The following is a 23,439-nucleotide window of genomic DNA, read 5'->3' as shown; positions in this document are numbered from 1 at the left end:
GTCGAATCTGGCTCCGGAATGAGGCGTCGGTGGCTCTAGCACGCTCCGGTGGCTCTCCAAGATCTCCCCCCCCCCCTTTAGGGCTCTTAAGGGGGTCTATTTATAGGCCCCCAAGAAATGCCCTGAAAATCGGCCAGGCACGCCCCCGTCACACGGCCGTGTCTGGGAGACACGGCCGGGTGTGGTCGCCCAGCTGTGGTGGATTGAAGCTCTGTCTTGAGGCACGGCCGTGCCTGTGAGGCACGGCCATAGCAATTCTGTACTCTGCTGGGAGACACGCCCGTGCCTGTGAGGCACGGGCTGAGGCTGGCGCTTCTCTGTTGGAGGACACGGCCGTGTCTGAGGGACACGGCCATGTCTTGGCATGGTTCTGTGGAGGACACACGCCCGTGTCTGTGGGACACGGCCAAAGGCAGGGGCTTCTCTGGTGGGAGACACGGCCGTGTCTGAGGGACACGGCCATGTCTTAAGATCTTGCCTAGAGTTTCGATGTTTGACAATACACCTAAGTCTGGTCAGTTTGACCAAGGGTTGATCCAAACAGGACTTGATGTTTGGATGTGTGGAAGTGAGCGAGAAGGCCTGGTCGGTTAGGCTAGGCAATGGAAGTCCTAATCTGAAAGATTAGGCAAGGGAAGTCCTGGTGAGTGAAGCTGGGCAAGGGAACCTAGTTGTAGGCTAGGCAAAGGGAAGTCCTGATTTGGAGGATCAGGCGGAAGTCTTGGCAGAGTCAACGTGCACCAGGCAGAAGTCTGGACTTGGTTAGGAGGACCAAGTTGCAGAAGGCTGGACTTGGTCAGGAGGACCAAGTTGCAGCAGAAGAATGGACTGATCAGGAGGATCAGTTGCGTTCCAAGTCCTGGGGGGCAAAGACAGAGCCGAGCACAAGTCCAACAAGTCTGGAGGACTTGGTTGGCATAAATTCTCCTGAGTGGAGTGGGTAAGGGCGCATTTCTGGAGTGGGACAGGAGGCGTCAGACTAACCCAGGATTTCGGTAGAAATCCGAAGTTAGACTCACAAGGTAAAGGTAGGTTTGCTTGGTTGTATGCATGCTTATTTTGCAGGAACCATAATGCAGGGTCAACTTCAAACGGCCATAACTTTTGACTCGGGACTCGAAACGAGGCACGGTCGGATGCGTTGGAAAGCTCTTTCAGAGATCTACAAAAAAGGTTTTTTGAGTCGACCCAGATTCGGGCTGGAGTCGACTCCAAGGGCTGGAGTCGACCCAGAAGCCCATTTGAGTCGACCCAGGCAAGAGATAACGTCCAGAATGAAGATTTATCCACCACATAAGCTGGAGTCGACTCAGGGCTTGCTGGGGTCGACTCAGGGGCAGTATAAAAGGAGGTGAACGCCCAGAAACGAGATCATTCAAGCCAGAAACCTCCCAACTCATTCTGTAGTGCTGTGAAACGCAAAAGAGGCCAGACGCTTGCAACCGGGGAAGATCCAGGAGGAGTGCGCGGCGCTCAGGACTTCCAGATCGGCCACAAGAGTTTGCTTTTAATTTATTTGTTTTAATTTCTATTTTTAAGTTATTGTTTATCGGACTGTAAGACGGGTTTCTCCGCCTCCGAACACCGTTCGGAAAGGAGACCACTAGTGGACGGGCGCCTCCCGTGATTAGGCCTTGGACGTACTAACCCTGGGGGGTTAGGAACCAAGTAAAATCCGCGTGTCCTTCTGTGTTTTATTTTTAATATCCGCTGCTTAGTATTTGATAGTTAAACGAACGAATTTTGAAAAAGCCATACGCGCTATTCACCCCCCCTCTAGCGCGTATTCCGATCCTACAATTGGTATCAGAGCCGGTGCGCTTCTGATTGGACTAACCGCCAAGGGAGCAAGACGGCAAAGATGGAGGGGGAAAAAGGTAATATTTTAAATTTGCATTTTAAATTTCATATAATATGTTTTAAGTGCAGGGAGAGAGGGCACTACAAAAATAAGTGCCCTACTCGAAAGATTCGGACGGCACCACCGGCGGCAAAGGAGCAACCGATGCCAGGAGCCCGGAGGAACAAAGAGCACATCCAGTGCTTCAAGTGCCGAAAACACGGTCACTACAAGAACCGGTGCCCGGAGAGGAAGACGGCGGAAAAATCAGAATTAGGGGAAGCGATTCCGGTAAGTCAGTTAAATTACGAAAATACCCCTAGGATGCATGACCATGCTAGATTTACTGTTTCTACAGATTTAGATAAATTTTCTGTAAATCTAGAAAAATTAGAAAAAGTCATGTTGAATAATTCAAGTTTAGATAAAAATGAAAATTTAGATAATTTACAAAATTCAAAATTAAACAAAATAAATTCAAATTTGAAAAATTCAAATTTGGATAATTTGGAAATTTTAAACTTAGATAAAAATTTAAATAATTTGACTAAATCAAATTTGAACAATTCAAATTTGAAAAAGTCAGATTTAATATTAAATAATAATTTAAATAATTTAAATTTGAATAATTCTAAATTAAATAAATTAGAAAATTTAATCTTAAATCCTAAAGATAAAGAAACCTTATCTAATTTAGATAAAATAAATAATAAATCTGAATTAAATAATAATTTAACTAATTCAAATCTTACCAATTCAATTATTAATAATTCAAATTTAAATAATTTAAACTTATTCCAAATAAATAAAAAATTAGACCAAGTCTTTAACTCATCCAACCAAGATAATGATAAAATTGATAAATCAACTTTAATTAATTTAAAAATTCTCAAAAATTATTAATAATTCAACCCAACAAGATAAAATTAATAAAAATTACAATAAGTTAAATAATTCAAATTTAATTAATAATTCGAAATCAAAAATTCAAGAAAATCCTAATAATAAGAAAAATTCAAATTTTAACAAGATAAATCCTAAAATTAATAATTTAATAAATAAAAATTTGAAATTAAATAATAAAATTAATTATAATTCTGTACCTTTTAATTATGACACATTAAATAACTCTACTGTAAATCAAGAAAAGTTAAATTCAATAATAATTAACTTATGTAAGAAAATAGCTAAGTCCGAAGACTTGGCTAAATCACTCCAAAAGAAGGTAGGACTTCTCAAGGAGAAAATAAACAAATAAAAATTAAATTAAATTAAATTAAAAATTAAATTAAATTAAATTAAATTAAATTAAAAATTAAATTAAATTAAATTAAATAAAAATTAAATTAAATTAAAAAAATTAAAATTAAATTAAATTAAATTAAATTAAAATTAAATTAAATTAAAATTAAAATAAAATAAATTAAAATTAAATTAAAATTAAATTAAAATCCTAAAATTTAGGAAAATATTTTTATAAATTTTAACAAGTCAAATTAAATCTTAAAACTCAAATTTATTAATCATTCAAATATAATTTAATTATTCAAACAATTATTGCAAGGATTGAGCCCCGGGGAGCCGTCCTTTGCGAATAATTCGAACTGCAAATAATATAAATTAATAATGCAAACATAACTTAAAAAATTAAAATTAAAAAAGTTAAAATTAAAAATTAAATTAAAATTAAATTAAATTAAAATTAAATTAAATTAAAAATAAAAAAAATAAAAAAAAGTTAAAATTAAATTAAATTAAAATTAAATTAAATTAAATTAAATTAAATTAAAATTAAATTAAATTAAATTAAATTAAATTAAATTAAATTAAATTAAATTAAATTTAAATTAAAATTAAATTTACAAATAAATTTCAAACTTAAAAGCTATGAACCTAATTAAAATAAATTACTTTTAATTATGAAACTAAATTAAAATATTATCAAATGAAACCAATTAAATAAAATTCAAAGTGTGTCAAAGTGGGTTGACACGCTCGCGGGTCCACACGATATGTATCAAATCGAGAATTTGATACATTATTAGAAAGTAAAAACTATTGCTTGAATTGTTTGACTCATGCATATTTGCCATGACATGCATCTGCTTTATTTTAAATGCATATAACATGTCATGTCATCATGTTTACTTAACGCTTAATTTAGAACGGTTAGTTAAGGACACATGAATGGTTGATACTTGCCAACATAGTACCAGGGTGGGGCGAGATGATAGTACGTCAGGGAGGCTAGATAAAGTGGTCAAGAAGGGTAAGGAGTACCTGACTTGGTTCACGGAGTCGAACTGAACTGACCGAAGCTACCTCGCCACATCCTAGACTAGTTAGACCAAGGTTTTTCAATAAATTGGTTAAGTCCATAATTTCTTGAATTGATTCTGTCTAGGAAGTGGTCGTTGCTCCGATAACCAAGAAGGCCCCTTGCCTCGCCACAACCTGGGAATCAATTTTTGAAATGTGTACTTAATTGGTTGAAGGCTAAACCTGAATCTAACTCAAGGTCAAACATTCATTAGAAATTAACTTAAATTTAATAAAGATAAAATTGACAACTCATCTCACATAACCCATAAGGTTACCCGTGTATGCCATGTATTGCAACACTTAGTACGGGTGAGATGATAAGGACAATTAAAGTACAATGTTTTGAAAAATATTTTCAAAAATTATTATAAATATTTTTATAAAAACTATTTTTGAAAATTTGATATTTCCTTGAATTTCATGCTTGCTGGGTGTATCTATATTATAAATTTTCAAAACTCTATATCTTTGAAAAATTGGTTGACCAACACATTAGACACAAAACCTTTAGGTCAACACTAAGTCTAAGAACCCTAAGACACATAGGCAGAAAATCCTTGTGGTCAACAAGGATGTCCTAAGAGAGTGTCTAGTTCAGGGGGAGGTCATTCTTGAAAGATCATGTTATTAAGACCTCTTAAAATTAAAAATTATTTTGAAAAATCTTATTTCATAAAATACTTTATAAAAATTGTTCTTTTAACTTGGAACAACCTCTAAGACACATAGGGAGATTGCCTTGTAGTTAACAAGGGGCCCTAAGGGAGTGTCAGATTTAGGGGGAGTCCAAATTTAAAAGTTCAATTGAAAATTATATTTAAAAAAAAAAATCTTAAGTTAGTTACTCTGGCTGATTTAGATTAACCTCTAAGACACTTAGGGAGATTGCCTTGTGGCTAACAAGGGGCCCTGTGGAAGTGTCAGATTTAGGGGGAGGTCTAAATCGAAAGAGTATAATTAATTTAAAATTATTTTTCTGAAGATAAATTTCAAAATTATTTTATACATTATCTTTTTATTCTGGGGCAAACCCTAACTAAGACACATAGGGAAGCTGCTTTGTGGTTAACAAAGAATCCTGAGGACGTGTCTGGTTCAGGGGGAGACTCTGAATTAAAGGATAATTATTAGTTTTTCAAAAACCTACCTATTTTGAAAACACTCTTTCAAAAATCATTTTGAAAAACAATGTTTCAAAAATTATTATTATACATTATTCTTTTGACTTAGAATCAAACCCTAAGACACACGGGGGAGTTTGCTTTGTGGTTAACAAAGGGCCCTGAGAACGTGTCTAGTTAAGGGGAGATTCTAATTTAAAAAGGATAATAAATAGTTTTTCAAAAACTATATATTTTAAAAATACTTAGTTTCATTTCAAAATTATTTCAAAATTTCTTAGCGATCCGGAAGACTGATTCTCTGGATCGACTAGCAGAGCTTTATAGCCGTGAGATTATCAGACTGCATGGTATTCCATTGAGTATCATATCAGATAGAGATCCCAGGTTTACGTCCCGGTTCTGGCAGAGTCTGCAGCAGGCCATGGGCACGCAGCTCCGATTTAGTACAGCGTTCCATCCACAGACAGATGGACAGTCTGAGCGGACCATACAGACTTTGGAGGATTTGCTGAGATCATGTGTTATGGATTTTGGGGGCGGCTGGGAGGATCATTTACCGTTAGTAGAGTTCGCCTACAACAACAGCTATCATTCGGCTATTCAGATGGCACCGTTTGAGGCGTTGTATGGTAGGCCTTGCCGGACACCGACACTTTGGGAGGAGGTTGGTGAGACCCAGCTGCTCGGACCTCAGAGAGCTCAGCACGAGGCAGAGTTGGTCCGTATTATCAGACGTAGGATGTCAGAGGCACAGGATCGCCAGAAGAGTTACGCAGACCGGCGACGACGACCTTTGGAGTTCTCTACTGGTGACCATGTTTTCTGAGAGTTTCACCCACGAAAGGGGTGAAGAGGTTTGGGCTCCGAGGTAAGCTAGCTCCGCGTTATATTGGACCATTCCAGATTTTGGAGAGAGTTGGAGCCGTGGCTTACCGTTTAGCACTACCACCGTCATTAGCCAGAGTTCATGATGTATTCCATGTATCTATGTTACGGAGGTATGTGGTTTACCATTTAACTCTACCCCTATCGTTGGCTGTAGTTTATGATAAATATCATATATCCATGTTGTGTAGATATGTACCGGATCCGACACACATTCTGTCTGATGTATCCGTAGCTATTCAGCCGGATGCTACATACGAGGAGGTTCCGGTACGGATATTGGATCACCAGGAGTGTCGGTTGCGGAACAGGACGGTCCGACTTGTCAAAGTCGGATGGCAGCATCACACCGACGAGGAGGCTACCTGGGAGCTTGAGGATACGTGCGAGCCAGATATCCCCACTTGTTTACCTGAGGTATGGGAGTTGGTTTCGTTTCGTTTCTCGTGCAGTATGTTTATACTACTTAGTTGTTGTTAGTATAGGCTGTTCGGAATAACGAAAATTTGGGGACCAAATTTTTATTAGAGGGGGAGAATGTAAAATACCAAAGTTTTTGGACTTATTGGTAAATAAGTCTAATGGGTTATTGGATCTGATTTTTAAACCCGACCCATTAAGCTAAACCGTCCATTAAGAAGACTACAGAAGCTCTCCTCGTCAGTTCCGCCGAGATCCCGATCGCGAGCTCCTCTTTGCTGTTCCAGATCGCGCTTCACCTTCTTCTCCTTTGAGCGGTTGACTGGAGTTGGAGACGAAGCTAACGCCGACGACCTCTAAGGCTGCAGGGCAGTGAAGCTCCGCTGCCGGCCACTGTTTTACATCCCTGGTTGCTAGGATCTCTGAGAAACCCCTGATCTTTCCGGTGAGCTGTTGGAAAATAATTACTAGTTGATGTGAATTAACTTTAAGTTATGTAGGCTAATTGATCGTGGGTGTGTTGAGCTCCGATTGTATAGGCTGCCGGTGGATTGCTAAAGTTTAGCAGGGCGAAGGATCTAGGAATCTGATCGGACCGGATTGTGGGGTAAGACTTTCCTGTTTGCATTGGTTTTTATCGGAAATGGTCAGAGGTGAATAAATAAGAAGATGTAAAGGATATATCAGTGGTGATGTTAATCCTGTTAAGAACTTTATAGAACAATGCGGTATTGGATTTAGTAGTTTAAGGAAGGTGAACATATTTGATTGGTGTGAGTGGGTTAAGGTTCTGGATTTCGATGTGTGTATTATTTGGCTGATTATATGTATGTCCATTGATTCAGGACATTGATTCGATTTGATCGATTTTGGATTTGTAGCAGACGCGGTTTTCCCTACGGTTAGACGCACACTATCTTGGCAGGCGGGTACCTTGACTTATCCTCATAGATAGGTTTTTATGATATGTGTAATTGCTAGCTATCAGTATGCATGCTTCTGTTCACATTTGTATCTCTTGATACCTTGATCTGTCTCATACCAGTTATTGTTGTTATCTGATAGTATTAGATACTTATGCACAGTATGGATATCAGTTAGTCATTATCTTGAGATCATCTGATACTTGCCATGTTGCTTATCTGATACCTATTGAGTTGATACTACCTGATACCTGTTCATATGCTTTAGTTTGGTTTATCTATTTCTGTATCGGTGTTTATGCTAGACTTGAGACTTTACCTCATTCTGATTATGGGGGCATATGACATGGACTGGTAGATGGATAGGTGGTGCATGGATCATACTGATGGATATGCATTTGGATATATGCTGCATGGACTAGTGTCATACATCATGCTTGCATATATTGCATAACTGACGTGCGGGATTCCATTGTTGTTGAGTCCGGCGTCAGTTACATGCGGGCTACCAACCAAAGGGTGTGTGTAATTGCATGTCTTGTGATCATCTGCTCCTGCTCCTATTTTAGTCGAGTCGCTCCTATTATAGTTGTAGCACAGTTCGAGCCCGTCACTCGTATATGATTTACACACACACTCCACTCATGGGTTAGTGGAAACCTTTAGGTTGGTGCATACTTGCCCTGATCGGAGCTCCGCTAGGCCACCCAGGATAGTGGTTTCATAGCGTGGTAGCATTCCAGGGATCCCTCCTCTGTCATTGTGACCAGGAGATGAGAGCTTGCTCGCCCACTTATGATTTGGGTACCAGGATAGGTGTACACCTAGAGGACATCCTGTCCACTCGGTCACGCAGGAGCAGTGACGACAGAGTGCACAGAGGTCACAGCCCTACCCACGCGACTCCACCACTGTGGATGAGTGATCTGACGGGTTAGATTCCCACGCGACCTCGCCACTAGAGGGGTGACCGGTCTGACTGGCGTCAGGGGTGACCAGGACATGCATTGCATCATGTGCATACTGCACTATTGCATTTGTTTGTGATTGTTGCACTTGTTTGATGTACTTGGATGACATGCATGCACAGGATACCTATGTGTTGGTTTGGGGATTTCCTTTCACCTTACTATTGTTTATCGGACTCTGGTATGTACAGATCTACTGTTATTCAGTTTTCTACCTTATTTACCTTCCAGTAGATTGTACAGCATGTTATTACTGTTGATAGCTTTATACACATATCTGCTAGATACCCGCTGAGTTTCTTTTGGAACTCACCCCGTGTACCTTTATGTTCTTTCAGGTTGATGCCGTCTGGAGAGCTGCACTGCTAGACCCGCACCTTGTGTTTTGTTTGGATTTTCCTTTTTGTTACGTATCCATGTATTGGACTATGTAGCCTGTTTGGACCCCCGTTTTCCATTCGAGTATTTGTTTTCCGCTGATTCGAAGCTTTGGTTTTCCGTTATGAGTTACTTATACGGACTTTTCGTGATGGATATACTATTTTGCATGTGTGGTGATGTTATTAGTGGCCCTGAGGGTCACTTTGTCTTCCTATTTCTTATCTATATAAATCCATAGCATGTTATGGATCATATATGTGTGTATGTATTCAGGAAAGTCCATTGTTACAGGGGAGATGCTGCCGAAATTTCTCGGAAAGCCGTCTCCCGGGGCGTAACATAGATTCATCACAAAATTGTGACAAAATAATTATTCATCACCAATTAGCAATGAAATATTTTTTATCGCCAATTTACAATAAATTTTGTGACAAAATATTTTTTTACAATGAAATTTATGACAAATTTTATAGGTTATAGAATTAGCAATAAATAATATTTCATCGCAAAAATCATCTATAAACAATTTACGATAAATTATTTTCGTCTCAAAATTTGTTACAAATTTACGTTTCTCTAATTTTGTCCCTAAAAAATTATTTTTTTTGTAGTGATGCAATTAGTACACTAGTTATTTTTAATTTTATAGTTTCTCTTTTGAATGAGCAAAACTCAACATATGCCTTTTAAAAAAAAAAAAAACAATTCTCAAAAGGCGTTAAAATTTTAAGTTTTTTTTCTAACTTACATTTGTTTAATGGATGCATGACATTATTTTTAATTAAACAAAATTATAAATTATTTTAAAAGATATGATTAATTTTATTTTATAAATTCAAAATTTTATCAATGGATACTGTCAAATTATTTTTTTATAAATTTAAATTATTAGATTTTTACTTTTATTGGTTGCAATTTTTTTTGTGTGTTAAATGTTTTTATCAAATTATAAATAATTTTTTAATGAAATTATGAATGTGATATTTTTTAAAAAATATTAAATATTTTATAAAATTATTCTTTTATAAATTTAAATAAAATTTATGCTTTTATGAAGATGATTAAAAAAATTTTAAAATGATTTTTATGAATTATGTTTATTTGAAAATTTTATTTTTTACCCAAAGCTCTACATCTATATTTCTTATTTTTAAAAACTAAGGGCATCTTTCTATTTTTACCTAAACCGAATTGACAAATTAAAATTTTTTTATTTTATTTGCGTTTATCCAATAATTGAAATTTAATTGATGTAGGATATATCTTTTTCTTATGAAAAATTTTCAAATCAAACAAATTTGACTAAGTAAATGACTGATTGACAATGCAATTGATGTAGTTGTTCTATAATTCTCTAATAAATCTATAACAAAGCCTTAAGTCTAACTTTTTTCTAACTTTTTTTCTTCATATTTTTTTATAAATAAAAATAATTTTATTTTATAAATTTAAATATATATTTCTAATTCTACTGGCGCGGTGATGAGATTCTCTAGCTGGATTATTCTATTTTATAAATTATTTTTGTATAAATTTAAATAAAAACTATAGATGATGGACATGGTCATATATTAATTTATAAAATAAATAATTTATCTACTAAAATTTTTTTTTATACCTTGGACCAGTCAACCAATCTGTCTTTCTAGATTTTATAAAGGTATCTTCTTTTAATATATTTTGAGGAAGAGGATCTACAAAATAGTTGAATGGTACGTAATTGAGTTTGTTTAGATGGATATCTTCTTCCAGAATTAAAAGGAAAAGAGTTTGAATATGATCCCTAGCTACTTTTCTAGTGAAAGCTAGCTGTTTCCCTTAATTATCATCTGCCCATGCCCAAGTTTATGCATGCCAGATTGAACTGATCATATATATATATATATATATATATATATATATATATATATATATATATATATATACACGATCGAGAAGTAAACAATAATCCAGCAAAAGGAAGAGGAAGAGGAAGTATATACCTCACTGACTGAAGAATAACGAAGATGTAAGCAAAAAGTAATGGATATATAGAGCTGCTGCATCGATCGATCATCTCCTAATTGGCTAATTGCTCAACTCATCTGTCGATCGATGCATAAAATGATATGAGAGATGTAGGTTTTGCTTTGACATCTATTTAAGGTTTCTTGTTGTGGGAGGCTGCTGTTGCTGTACAAGAAGAGGTCAGTCCTCGCTTACCCACTGCTCCATCGTCATCATCACCTATATACAACTGTGCACTTGCTGTAGGTTTTGCTTTGACATCTATTTCAGGTTGGAGGCTGCTGTTGCTGTACAAGAAGAGGTCGTCAGTCCTCGCTTACCCACTGCTCCATCGTCATCATCACATATATTCAACTGTGCACTTGCTGGGAGAGGCTGCTGTAGCAGGAACACCTCTCTTTGTGCACTTGCCATTAGCTTTTTTTAGAAAATAGATATTAAAGACAAGTTGTTATGATAAATAAACAGTTGAATGACGAGAGGCAACAATTATTTGAAAAATATACATTTTAATTATTCAAAAGACTTAGTAAATCAAAATTGAACCAAAATATTGTCATAAACCCACCCTTTAATTTGCAGAAACAATCAGACTAAAATTAGACAATAGAAAAGTGAACTTTAAGAGGGGCATCATCCGCTTGAATCAAAGCTAAGCGTCCACTAAATTCAATCCTTACTCATTTTAGAGCACCAATAATTCATTCAAATTATATAAGGACCCACACAAAAAATCTCAACTATGACCCACCCTATTTTAGTTTTCAAGATGAACTATCAGCAATTCAGTAGGAAGGAGGGATTTGCATCAATGAGAAATAACACGGGTTCATGCTTCTTTGGTTTGAGATCTTGTTTGGATTCCTTTTTTATTCCTACCTCCAGTTGGTATCTTTAATTTGTATGGAACAAAATTTGTTGTCTAGTTAAATCTTTTTATAATCTCTCATATTTGTGTTTGGATCTTCTCATATCTAGGTTTGTCATGTTAGATCCGATGGAATCCATATATATCTCCACAACGATACGATATTGTCCACTTTGGACCCACGCCCTCATGATTTTTATTTTTGGGCTTTAACCAAAAGACCTCTTGTACCCATGATATTTTCCACCTTATAACCCCAAGATCTTTTCCATTTTTCATATACCTAACGGACCCCTTAATAGGAGCTCCCACCACATGGACCTGCTCTGGTACCACTGTTAGATCCGATGGAATCCATATATATCTCCACAACGGTATGATATTGTCCACTTTGGACCTACACCCTCATGATTTTTATTTTTGGATTTTACCCAAAAAGCCTCGTACCAATTAATAAGATATTTTCCATCTTATAACTCCAGAATCTTTTCTATATATTTTCAATATGGGACTTTGATTGTTATCCCAATATGTCATGATTAAATCTCCTCATATATATTTCATTTAAAACTGTTTCTCAATTCACTATCAACCAAACTTTAGCAAAGTTTCTCTTGTTTAAGAATTAAAGAAAAAAAAGATCATATTTTTCAGGCTTGGTTTACTCCTGGGGAGAGAAAGAAAAAGGAAAAGGATTTGAGAAAAAGAGGGAATTAAAAATTATCAACTAATTCTCATTATCTCTATGATCCTCCCTCTTCTCCAACTTCACCTATAATAATCGACAATACATTAATTATAGTCCCTAACTCTCTTGACTTCTATTGTCTTTGTATATATGTCTTTGCATCGATAGTACGTCCCTCTCTTGACTTCAATCTTTGGTTGGTTATTTAATTCATCTGCAAATCAGTAATTAATTTACGGGCAGTTATTTTTGACTTCTTCTGCTATTAATTAAATTGGCAACAAAAGGACAAGTTGGAATTCAATTGAAAAATCGATCTCAAGTTGATTTTTCTCATGAAGGAACTCGATCTATTCATTTAATTTAATTTGTCAATGGTAGTTATATATGGCGTGAACGAGACGTACGTCGTTTAGCATTGAATTATCCGGCCAGACAATGTTTTTTCTTGTGCACCGAAAGCCCACCTTAGAGCTAATTAATTATACTTAGTCAAAGTAATTTTAAAATGGAGATATTTTAGTTTAATTAAATAGCTTTAAGAGTATTTTTGGATAGAAAAATATGGATAAGGATGTTGTTTTGATAATTTCTAAAAAACAGAAGAGTTCATTTTAATTGAAGCTCCTGTTGGATATATAGAAAAATATGAATAAGGACGTTCACATCAGCCACTTAACAGTTCAACATCAAGTGTCTCTTAGATTTAGCGATATAAGAACTGTATGGCTGCAGCACTAACAATTTTAATTGAAGTTCCTGTTGAACTTTGACACTCTGAGTTGCATCCAGAAGATGGCTGAACATGAAACAAGAACAAAGAATTAATGGTGCTCCATGATGTAGGCATACACTGAATTTGGTTTTTGATTTCACAAAATGCAAAGATATATTGATTCCATCTTAAGAACAGTTACACAAGAAAGTGTATCAAGATTATGCTATAGTGTGCTAGATTCTTTCAGTAGTTATCTAATTATCAGAGAAAAGATTAACTAGATCATCTTGTTCTATCATTGACAAATGATGTTCTTGATTTTTCAAGTGTTCATGATCTACCAAGATTTATTCTTTGTAGGGCCGGCTTTAGGCATAGGCCACTAAGGCCTATGTTAAAAATTAGGGCCCATTTTTAATATATTAATTATTATTATTTGAGAAAATTAAAAATTATTAAAATAATTTTATTGGATTTTGTAGAAGTTTGGAATGGTCATTGATTTTTAAAGATTTTGATATGATTATAATATATTTAATATTTCTCACTTCTCAAAATTCTAATTTATTAGTTTCTTTATATTCCTTTTCTTTCTTCCTTATTAACTTAATAACCTATGTTGCCTAACTTCAAATAGCTTACTCATTTGATAACTTATTTTCTCTCCTCAAGACATTTCCGAGGTCATCACAAGGGGTGCAAAGAAAAGAACGATCAGAATTAAGATCCTTTGTTACAAATTTTTCGGTGATCTTAAGACCTAAAAGTATCACCTTCCTCATTTTCCTATCAAATCTTATTTTTATGCTTTTGTTAATTTCTCATTTTCTTATCAATGATTTATGTTGTAAACTTGACAGTTCACATTAGAAAAATTAAAAATTTTAGATTTGTTATGTCACTTGTGATTTATCTTTATATTTCATCTTTATTCTGAATATTTCATCTTTATTCTCAAAATTTTAGATTTTTTATTCTGAATATTTCATCTTTATTACTAAATTACTCTCATATTTTAATTACGGTAAAATTTTATCAATATAATAATTCTAGTTTCAAATTTCGCATATCATTTGTCGAACTTTGAAATATCATCGGATTAAAATTATAAGATATAAATTAGATTTTATTATTATTTAATTTTAAAATATTTTTATTTTCATAAAATAGTAGGGACTTATATTATTATTATTATTATTTGAATATAAATATGTTTGTTAAAAATATGATTTTAAATATATAAAAATTTTAAAAATTTTATTATTAAAAATTATTATTTTGCCTAGGGCCCCTTATAGGCTTGAGCCGCCCCTGATTCTTTGATGTACAATGAGTTGGGTAACTCATTAGATTTATTCCTCCAATTATCTTTCATTGTTTTCTTTATGTTATGTTTTTATGGTGATGAAGAATTCAAAAATGAGCTAGTTCATGAAAGTGAAATGTTGTGAGTGACATTGAGTGAACCTCCACCTCTATATTTGATTATGAGAGTAGAATGAATGGTACTTTGTGAGTTGCATCTTTCTTAATTTTTTAAATAGGTTGAAATCACTATTCTCATTGATTATTGTACGAATTGAATTCATAAATATTTTATCTTTAGATGGTCTTAATTAATTATCTTTTATTATTTTTGAGGTATTGTTAGAGAAATTCTTAAGGTGATGAGTTTTGTTTTGTTTTTTAATTTTATTTGCTTATCTGAGACGTACAAAAATAAATATGAGAGATTTAATAATTGTCATTTTATCACATTATTTATGTTTCTATATTTATGTTTTTTAAAATCTTTTTGGTGCTAAAGTCATATTTATATAGTATTTTCATAGTTGAGTTCATTTTTGAATTTAATATAATTTATTTTTTAATTATGAAATTATGATTAATCATTTGAATGTGATCTTAATTTGTAAGGAGCACTGCTTTTCCCACCCCCAACAGCGCACGCCCCCCCTCCCACTTCCTCTCTCTCCTCTTCTAATGACAGTTTTATCCTTTTCTTTGTATTTATTTATTTATTTATTTTTTAAATTTTTATTTAGTTTTATTTTTAAATTAATTTTATTTAAAAATAACTCTCATATATTTTTATTTTTATTTATTTTTATTTTTTAATTAATTTAATTAATTATTTTTTTCATCAATATGATATTTTTTCAATTTTATTTAATTTTTATTTAGTTTTATTTGTAATCAATTTTGTTTATTATTTTTTTATCAATACTTTATTTTTAGAATTTTATATAAATTTTATTTAGTTTTATTTTTAATCAATTTTGTTTATTATATTTTTTTGATTTTATATAAATTTTATTTTTTAATTAATTTTATTTATTATTTTTTTCATAATATTTGTATTTTTTTCAATGTATTATTTTTTAAATTTTGTTTTTTTATTGATTTTATTTTTTTATTAATCAGTTTTTTTTTCAATTTTTTTTATCAATTTTATTTTTTTGAATAAATTTTTTATATGTTTATAATCTTTTATTTATTTTTAGTTATAAAGTTTAGGAGTTATTATTTATAAAAAAATTTAAAAAGTATAAAAATATGGATCAAAATAAAATTTATAAAATTAAATATATATATATATAAGTAAAATAAAATAAAAAACAAAGAAAAAATGGTATAAAAGTCATTTGAATAGGAGAGAAAGATATAAGTAAAATAAAATAAAAAACAAAGAAAAAAGGGTATAAAAGTTATTTGAATAGGAGAGAGAGAGGAGGGGAGGGGGTTGCGGTATCAAGGGGGTGGGAAAAGCAATTTGCATTTGTAAGTAATGAAGGGGCCATGAATCGAATCAGATCGATTAAAATTGAACTTAATTATGAGATTAATTTAAGAGAAAAAAAATCTAGAATCAATCTGGGCTATTTATCTAAGATCCGAAAAGACCTAAGTAATTCATCAAATATCAGATCCATCCAAATTAAAAGAGGATATGATATTAATCTAGGATCTGAGAGTTCTTGGATTAATCTGGTTAAAAAGAATGCTACAGCGGTAGAGGCGTCGAACGGAGTCGTCTTCTTCTCCAACCGGAGTTCTACTGCCGTCTCCGAGATCCAGGCACCGCCGGTCAAGGGGTTCCCTGCTCTATTCCCGATTCATCCTCCAACCTTCATCCATCAACGCAATCCACCCAGGCTCTTTCACCCATCGTCGTTCGCTCTTCAATCACCACCGGGAATTTTAAACTCAACCGGAGCTTGAGGATTCTCATTGCCGGAAAGCAGCAAGAATTGGTCTTCCGAGGGGCTTAAGAAGATTCTCTTCTTCATCGGTTGGTTATCTACCTTCATTCAAACCCGAGAGTCATCTCCCTGCGCATACCCAAAGCCGCCATTCACCAAAGCCGACCAAAGAGATTGGGGATTCCCAACCTTTGCCGGAACCCTAATTTCATTCCCTTTCAAAGCCAGATCAACTCCAACCCCACCTGTAAGCAGATAATCATTGATTAGCCATCATCCGAGCACCTGCTTCCATTCATTGTAGATCCGACTGATACAAGCTTAGGGAATTCTCTAGTTGTTAATTCCTCTCTTCAACATTGTTTAGTTTAATTTTCAATCAGTTTAAGCTTGGATACCCATGTTGATACTTAGACTTTGCACTCAATTTGGAGTTGATCAGTTCAATTGTTAGTTTGTTTCTATACTGTTATCCAATTGTTTACTTGCTTATTTCCTTTATGTCAATAGATTAGATCAGGTGTTGCTTTTTGATTTCATGGGTTGCATTCCTAGCTGAGTTTTCTTTAATTTCTATTTTGCAAATATGTTAGGTTAGCTTAGGTTCCTTTAATTGCTTTGTGCTTTTATGATTTGTTGCAATCCTAGTTTAGGATAGGTTAAGTTGTCTCTCGTTGTTCGCCTTTAGCATTTAAAGTTTAAAATCCATCCCTAAACTCATTTATGAATAAATCAAATCTATAAATTATCATTCGTTACATTCATTGATAGACGATCTGAGTCATCCCTATACTATATTAGTGTAGAGGGGTTCAGTGATATTGTTTGATATTGTATCACAAAAAATACAAGTTTTATTAGTACTTTCACTCTTTCAGAGGTATCATCTTGTTTTCCTTAATTTTGCTGGTAATGTTTAGATGACCTCTTTGCAACTTGAAATGGAAGTTTGGAGAACATGTTTTTTAAACTAAGCTTCTTCTGGATGAAGGAGCATGTTCTTTCCGGTGGTCGTGGAATTATGGTGAAAGGCTATCATCCTATATTGTACAGGCACTTGCAAAGAACATTGATATTTGCTTGAATCATAGGTATGGTTTTGACACACTAAACTTCTAGGTGTAACTCTGAATATTCTCGGATTTAGCTTATGTTTGTCATCTCATCATGCTTCTTATAGTGATGTATAACTTTGTCCTTTGACTGTAGAACTGCTCTCATATTAACATTGTCTTCATGTGTATGCATTTTTTGATACCTAAACTTCTAAATTTATTTATCTTCTCTCGCTAATTCGGAAATAATCTTTAGCATCTCTGCTCATCACATTTTATTTGGAAAGAATTAGTCACTTGAGTATGTGATATGCGTTCTATTTATTATTTCTTTTGGCTCAATTTTAATGAATTTATATGCATGAGTTCATGACCAATTCCCATATTTTGGATCAGGATGAAGAGGATTACTCAACGTAGCAATAGGATAATAGTTATAGTGCAGGATGGAAAACTTATAGAGTTTGAACCTAGGCTTTTAGAGTGGAAACTCTCTGCAATCTGATCATCTTGGTGTTGGCATTGAAAATAAGGTTGCTCGTTGCTTTAACACTGAATTTTGGCATAACGTGGAAGTGTTAGGACTGGTGTCCAAGACGTCATATGTCTGTGGCTATTTCCTAAACCTTCACAAAGCTACAGGACATCTTGTTCTTGTCTACATGACTGCTGGAAGATTTATTTATGATATAGAGAAACTTTTCGACAAAGAAGTTGTTGAATTTGTGAGAAAATGATGCCAAATGCAACAAAATCGGTTTGTTTCTTTGCTTCCATCTTATTTGTCCCTCACTAGTTTAGTTCTCAAAACATCAAAATGGAAACTTAGTAACAAATTCTTCAACATTTGATTTCACATCGAGGTACCTATCTAGATTCTCTTGGGGCCTATTCTTGTGATTTATTTGGGAAACCAACCGATCCGTATGAGAGATTTTGTGCTCTCGTTCACAATTTGTATTTTGCTGGTAAAGCAGCAAGTGATGATCACTCTAGGTCTGTCCATGGAACTAGCACCTCTTGAATAATGACTGCTAGAGTTTGTCGAAGGCGTCTAGCACTTCAGCATGGTGTATCGGATCTCTTTCAGCTCGTAATGAGAAAGGATTTTGTGAAAGCTGTTGGTTACTCTTCAAATTTCTAGGATGTAAACCAATGTACCTCATACCATCACAATTGCTGTGATATGACAGACGGTATGCCATCTATTATCATTCCTTAGAACTTATTAAGTATCGCTATTTCGTCGTTCTTTGTCAATTTCTTTTACCTGCCTTATTTACTTGCAATGTTTATTGTTGTATATTTGTACTGTCTTCTGATTTTCCAAAGATAACCATCCATTGGCAATTTTCAATCAGAACAAAACTACCACTCTTATGCTAAAAGGAAATGCCAAATACACTACTACATGCTTGAGCATGTGTACAATCTTAATTAGCATCCTTTTCAATTAACCTGTATTCAAATGTTTGTCATGGTGTACCATACGTTCATGTTTCTTTGGCTTGAGCTTGTGTTTGTTTGAGCAACCATGTAGCGTTGTCGGTCCGATCTCATATGGATTTCATTTATATTCCTATCTCTGGTTGGTGCCCCCTCTACATTTCAAGCTTTGTCTACTCCTGAAGAGAGAAAGAGCTGAAGGAAGGGAGGGAAGGAGGGAAAGTAGCTCGGAAGAGAAGAGAAAACAATTATATTTATTTTGATGATGAGAAGAAAAGAGTGAAAGAATTTGAGGAAAGAGGAAAAGATATTATGTTTTTTTTGTCTCTATCATTCTGTCTCTTCTTAAACTTCACAAACTATGATAACTCATCATGAATCCAAAAGCAATAAGATTCAAACTTCCATGTTATAAACATATGAAAAAGGAGTTCTGTATAATTTTAAAGAAATAGAATGAATGGTGACATTTCAATATAGATAGAGAACACAAATAATAATTTATATCATTCAAACAATAAATAACTCATAACTTACAATGTACCATTCAAAGCATTATATGAGAAAGCAGACACAAATAAGTAGATTATAGGTTACAATATACAATCCAAAATATTGATTCTAAATACAGAGACAAATAATCTTTTTCCACGACAGAGTAGCTTTAGACAAATAAAAGACAGAGATGCAAGCCTACAAACATTAGAATCCGAGGATAAATAATATATAGATTGAAGCAGTGCGACACCAAACACCAATATGATCTAGTGGAAATATGCACGCCTTGATCAAATTTTACCAATTCCAACAAGCAACCTTCAAGTAGAAATAAAGAAACAAGTACATTTTATTAGTGATGATATTATAAAATCCACCATTAATTTAATTAGTTGCTAACCTTGATCATAATGGAGGAAACAATTAGCCATGGAAGCTTGGTTGATCCTGTCCATAGAATAAAATAGTTGTACAAGTTTTATTTTTTCCTAACAAATTGAAAGATATGCAATAAGCAATGGTAAGAAAATAGATGATAAGAGGACTTACAAGGGTGATGAAACTTCCAAACTCATCCTTTATTTCGTATTTGTATGAGTCCTTACTGAGCAATAAGCGCCTTTCACGATCAATGCTATAAATAATAACTTTTGGAATTTGTTGAATGATGTGCCAATTTTGCTTCCCTTTACTGCAACTATCTAGTAGAAGTGAATTGCATTCCATGGAAAATATTTGCAAAGTATGCAAAGTCGCATTAATCAGGCTTGATACCCACTGTGGAAGCTGTTGTATCTCTGAGGGGAAAATAACTTTCAATTTCTGCAACATGCCAACCTTCTTCACATATTTCAAATTTGGACAGAGATTAATTTGCAAAAACCTCGTTGGCGGAAGGATGCTATTTTTCAGCTTTGGGCAGTGGACGAGGAAACATTTTTCCAGATTAGGAAACAAATTGAGGTTGTGTACATGAACATCCTCGTTAGATTCATCATGTGCCACACTCAATACCCATGCTTCCCAATTGGGCATGTTAATGAATTCTAGATAGTCAAGTTTTGGGAAATGCAGGCGTTCTGCAGCCGAGGAATTCAGGCCCAATATTTTTGATTGCTTCTCCTCCTTCAATTTTTAGGTATTTAAGATTGGGTAGTTGGCCCAATGGAGGGAGCACCACACATGATGGGAAATTGAAAAGCCTCAAAAATGTTAGGTCAGCCAATGAATCATGTATAGAAGTAGAAACCATCCATGCTGGAAACTGTTGACCAGGGAAATTTCTGATCTCAAGATGTTCTAGGGTCGGTGGAGGACTAAGTTGGTTGGATATCCTCTCCGCCTCAGTGCTTTGCTCCTCATTATTTTCATTATTATTCATTGTCCATGCAAGAAAGAATCTCCTAAGAAATGTTTTGTTCTCAAGCACAAAGTTTCTGTTTCCTCTCGTTGTTGCCCTTTCCAATTTATCAATAAACAGAGTAATTAGGTTGCACAAGTATTGCAACTCGTCCAAGTCACAACCTCCATCCATCCTGTTCATGGAGTCACAATGGCCGACCAAAAATCCATCAAGATTGTTGAGATTTTTCAACTTCCCAACTCCCTTTGGAACATGGGTGAGCGGAGTATCCACAATTCGAAGGCACCTCAAATTGCTCAACCTTGTGATGCCCTTTGGAAGTTCACGCAGCAATTTACACCACTGGAGACTCAAAGTTTGCAGGTTTGCAAGACACCCAATGGATTCAGGAAGCCTTCTAATCTTCGTTCGATCAAGATCCAAGTATTTTAGATGAAATAATTTCATAAGAGAATCTGGGAGGCTGTCTATGGATGTATCACACAAATGCAAGACTCTGAGACATTTTAAACTTTCAAATGCATGATTCTCTATTCGCTCGATTTGAGGACAATTAACGAGGTGTAGGGCTCTTAAACACTTTTGCTCTATTATCACATTGGGAAGAGATAACACATCACCTTGGGTTGAGATGGACAAATGACGAATCTTTGTCAAAGATTTTGTACTTGTGCATTGAACATCATTAATGATAATCCCTTCCTCTTCCATAAGCTTTTGCCCAAAAGATCGTAAAACATCATGCATAACAAATTCATAATCATTTATAAATCTCTGAGTAATATGCAAAAGATTTCTTGCAATAAGTTCTTTGTAGTAGTCTTCTGCAATATTTTCCATCAAATTCTTTGATTGTTCAATCACAAATCCTTCACCCACCCACAATTGGATTATGCCCGGTCGAAATGATATGTCACGGTAGAAAGCACAACTAAGAAAACATTGTTTGAGGTGACTGGGTAAATCCTCATAGCTCAAGTATAAAACATTGGATAATTCAGCATCAATCTCTTCTATAGACCATAAATCACTTTCAACAACTTTTTTCCACTCCCTCTTAGTCCTTTCCTTGTGCAATAAAACACCAGCCATAAGTTTAACTGCTAGAGGAAGACCATCACATTTTCTAACAATTTCCATACCAACTTCTTCCAATTCAGATATTATTGCATTCTCCTCGTCTCCAAAAATAATCTTTCTAATTATTTCCCAACCACTGTCTTCATGCATTTTCTCAACATGGTGGACAAAATCTGCTCTCATTGCTCTTGCCACATTTTCATGCCTAGTGGTAAATAAGATAACACTCCTACCGGACCCGTTCAAAATGGCATTTCTGAGCAAATCCATCCATATATTTGCACTCCATATATCATCTAGTACAAGAAACAAACTTTTTGAAAGAAGAACAATTCGGCTTTCAACTTCTGCTCTACTTTGAACACCGTCATCATTCCCTCCTACACCTCTCAATACCTCTTTGAGTTTCTCAACCTCAGAGTAATGCTTGGATACATGTAACCACACTCTGTTTGGAAATTGTTTTTTCACCATTTCATCGTTGAATATTTTTTGTGCTAGAGTGGTCTTGCCTATTCCACCCATTCCAGAAATTCCCAACACAATACACCTTTTTTTGCTATGCTCTATCTCTGAAATTAACTTTTGAGTAGCATCTACAATTTGTGCCCCTACAATATCTATTGCAACATGTGTGGGAGAGGTAGGAGATGACTTTTTTACTGGGTTATCTTTGAGGCCTTCAGTTATGTGCTCGAATAATCTGGGCACAACACTACTATCCTCTTTTATTTCATCAAGTCTATCATTAACTCTTTTTATTTGATCCCAAATGTTTCTGTTGAACTTTGAAGCATTTTCATTAGGAGATGACATCAGAAAAGATGAAAGCAAACTGACCCGAGAGCGTACCCATGAAGAAGCAGATGGTTGAGCTTCCAATAATCTTCCACCTTCGACCATGCAAAGATCAAGTATGTCTTCTGCGTCATACATGATGTCTTTTAATTCTTTCACCCAATTGTTGATGGCTGAATCTCTATGTCTTCTTTTTTCTGCATCTTGAATATAAAGATTTTTTGTTAAGTAATTATTAAGGCAAAGTAGAACTCAATTTGTACATCAATTGCTTAGTCAATATTTGTACATCCAATTATTAGGCAAAAGTCGCTCAAGTAGGGGCTCAATATACCCATTCGGTACTGATGGGGCTAAACTACCTTGCGGCTGGGGCTACTAAAGATCAAGTCGGGGCTTGGCTAAACTACCTTGCGGCTGCAAAAGGAGCTAGTAGGGCTCCAGCTCTTTAAACTGTAGCTAGGGCTCCCGCTGCTGTTGGGTGTTCCTAGGGCTGTTGGACCTCCCGTTGGAATAGTTCCTAAAGTGGAATACGCCGGGGCTGGCGCATCTGCTCCTCAAGTATAATCCTCTAGGGCTGCTTCAGTAGGATTATACTTGAGGAGCAGTTGCTGAAAAAGTAGTTCCTAAAGTCAATGCAGCTGGGGCTTAAAAAGTAGCTAGGGCTCCGGCTACTGCAGTTCCCGTTCCTAGGGCTCCCGCTGTTGGGGCAGCTGTTGCTACTGCAGTTCCTGCTAGTGTTGTTCCTACTGGTGCTAGGGCTCCTCAAGTATATATATCATATAGGTACGGCTAAAGGAGACTCTTTTGGGGCAGTAGATCAAGTCGGTACGGCTAAAGTTCCTCAAGTAT

At 34.9% G+C, this 23,439-nt stretch overlaps 1 protein-coding gene and 1 pseudogene across 1 annotated transcript; one reads left to right on the top strand and one right to left on the bottom strand.

Moving 5' to 3' along the window:
* The first annotated feature begins 17,799 nt into the window (after positions 1-17,799).
* LOC141844430 (polyamine oxidase 5-like) lies at positions 17,800-18,652 on the top strand (annotated as a pseudogene).
* Positions 18,653-19,711: 1,059 nt separating this feature from the next.
* On the bottom strand, positions 19,712-22,925 carry LOC141844429 (putative disease resistance RPP13-like protein 1). Its single transcript, XM_074732486.1, is given in 4 exon segments — positions 19,712-19,793; positions 19,896-20,414; positions 20,416-22,838; positions 22,922-22,925. Coding segments are annotated over 4 exon segments (2,970 nt in total). The 3' UTR covers positions 19,712-19,769.
* Positions 22,926-23,439: the final 514 nt, after the last annotated feature.

The sequence above is a fragment of the Curcuma longa genome, chromosome 13, assembly GCF_044706935.1.
Source record: "Curcuma longa cultivar G26 ecotype Majalengka, Jawa Barat chromosome 13, ITB_CL_G26_1.1, whole genome shotgun sequence".
NCBI lineage: Eukaryota > Viridiplantae > Streptophyta > Magnoliopsida > Zingiberales > Zingiberaceae > Curcuma > Curcuma longa.
Note: the sequence above shows the minus strand (reverse complement) of the source record. Positions and strands in the feature narration are given on the sequence as shown.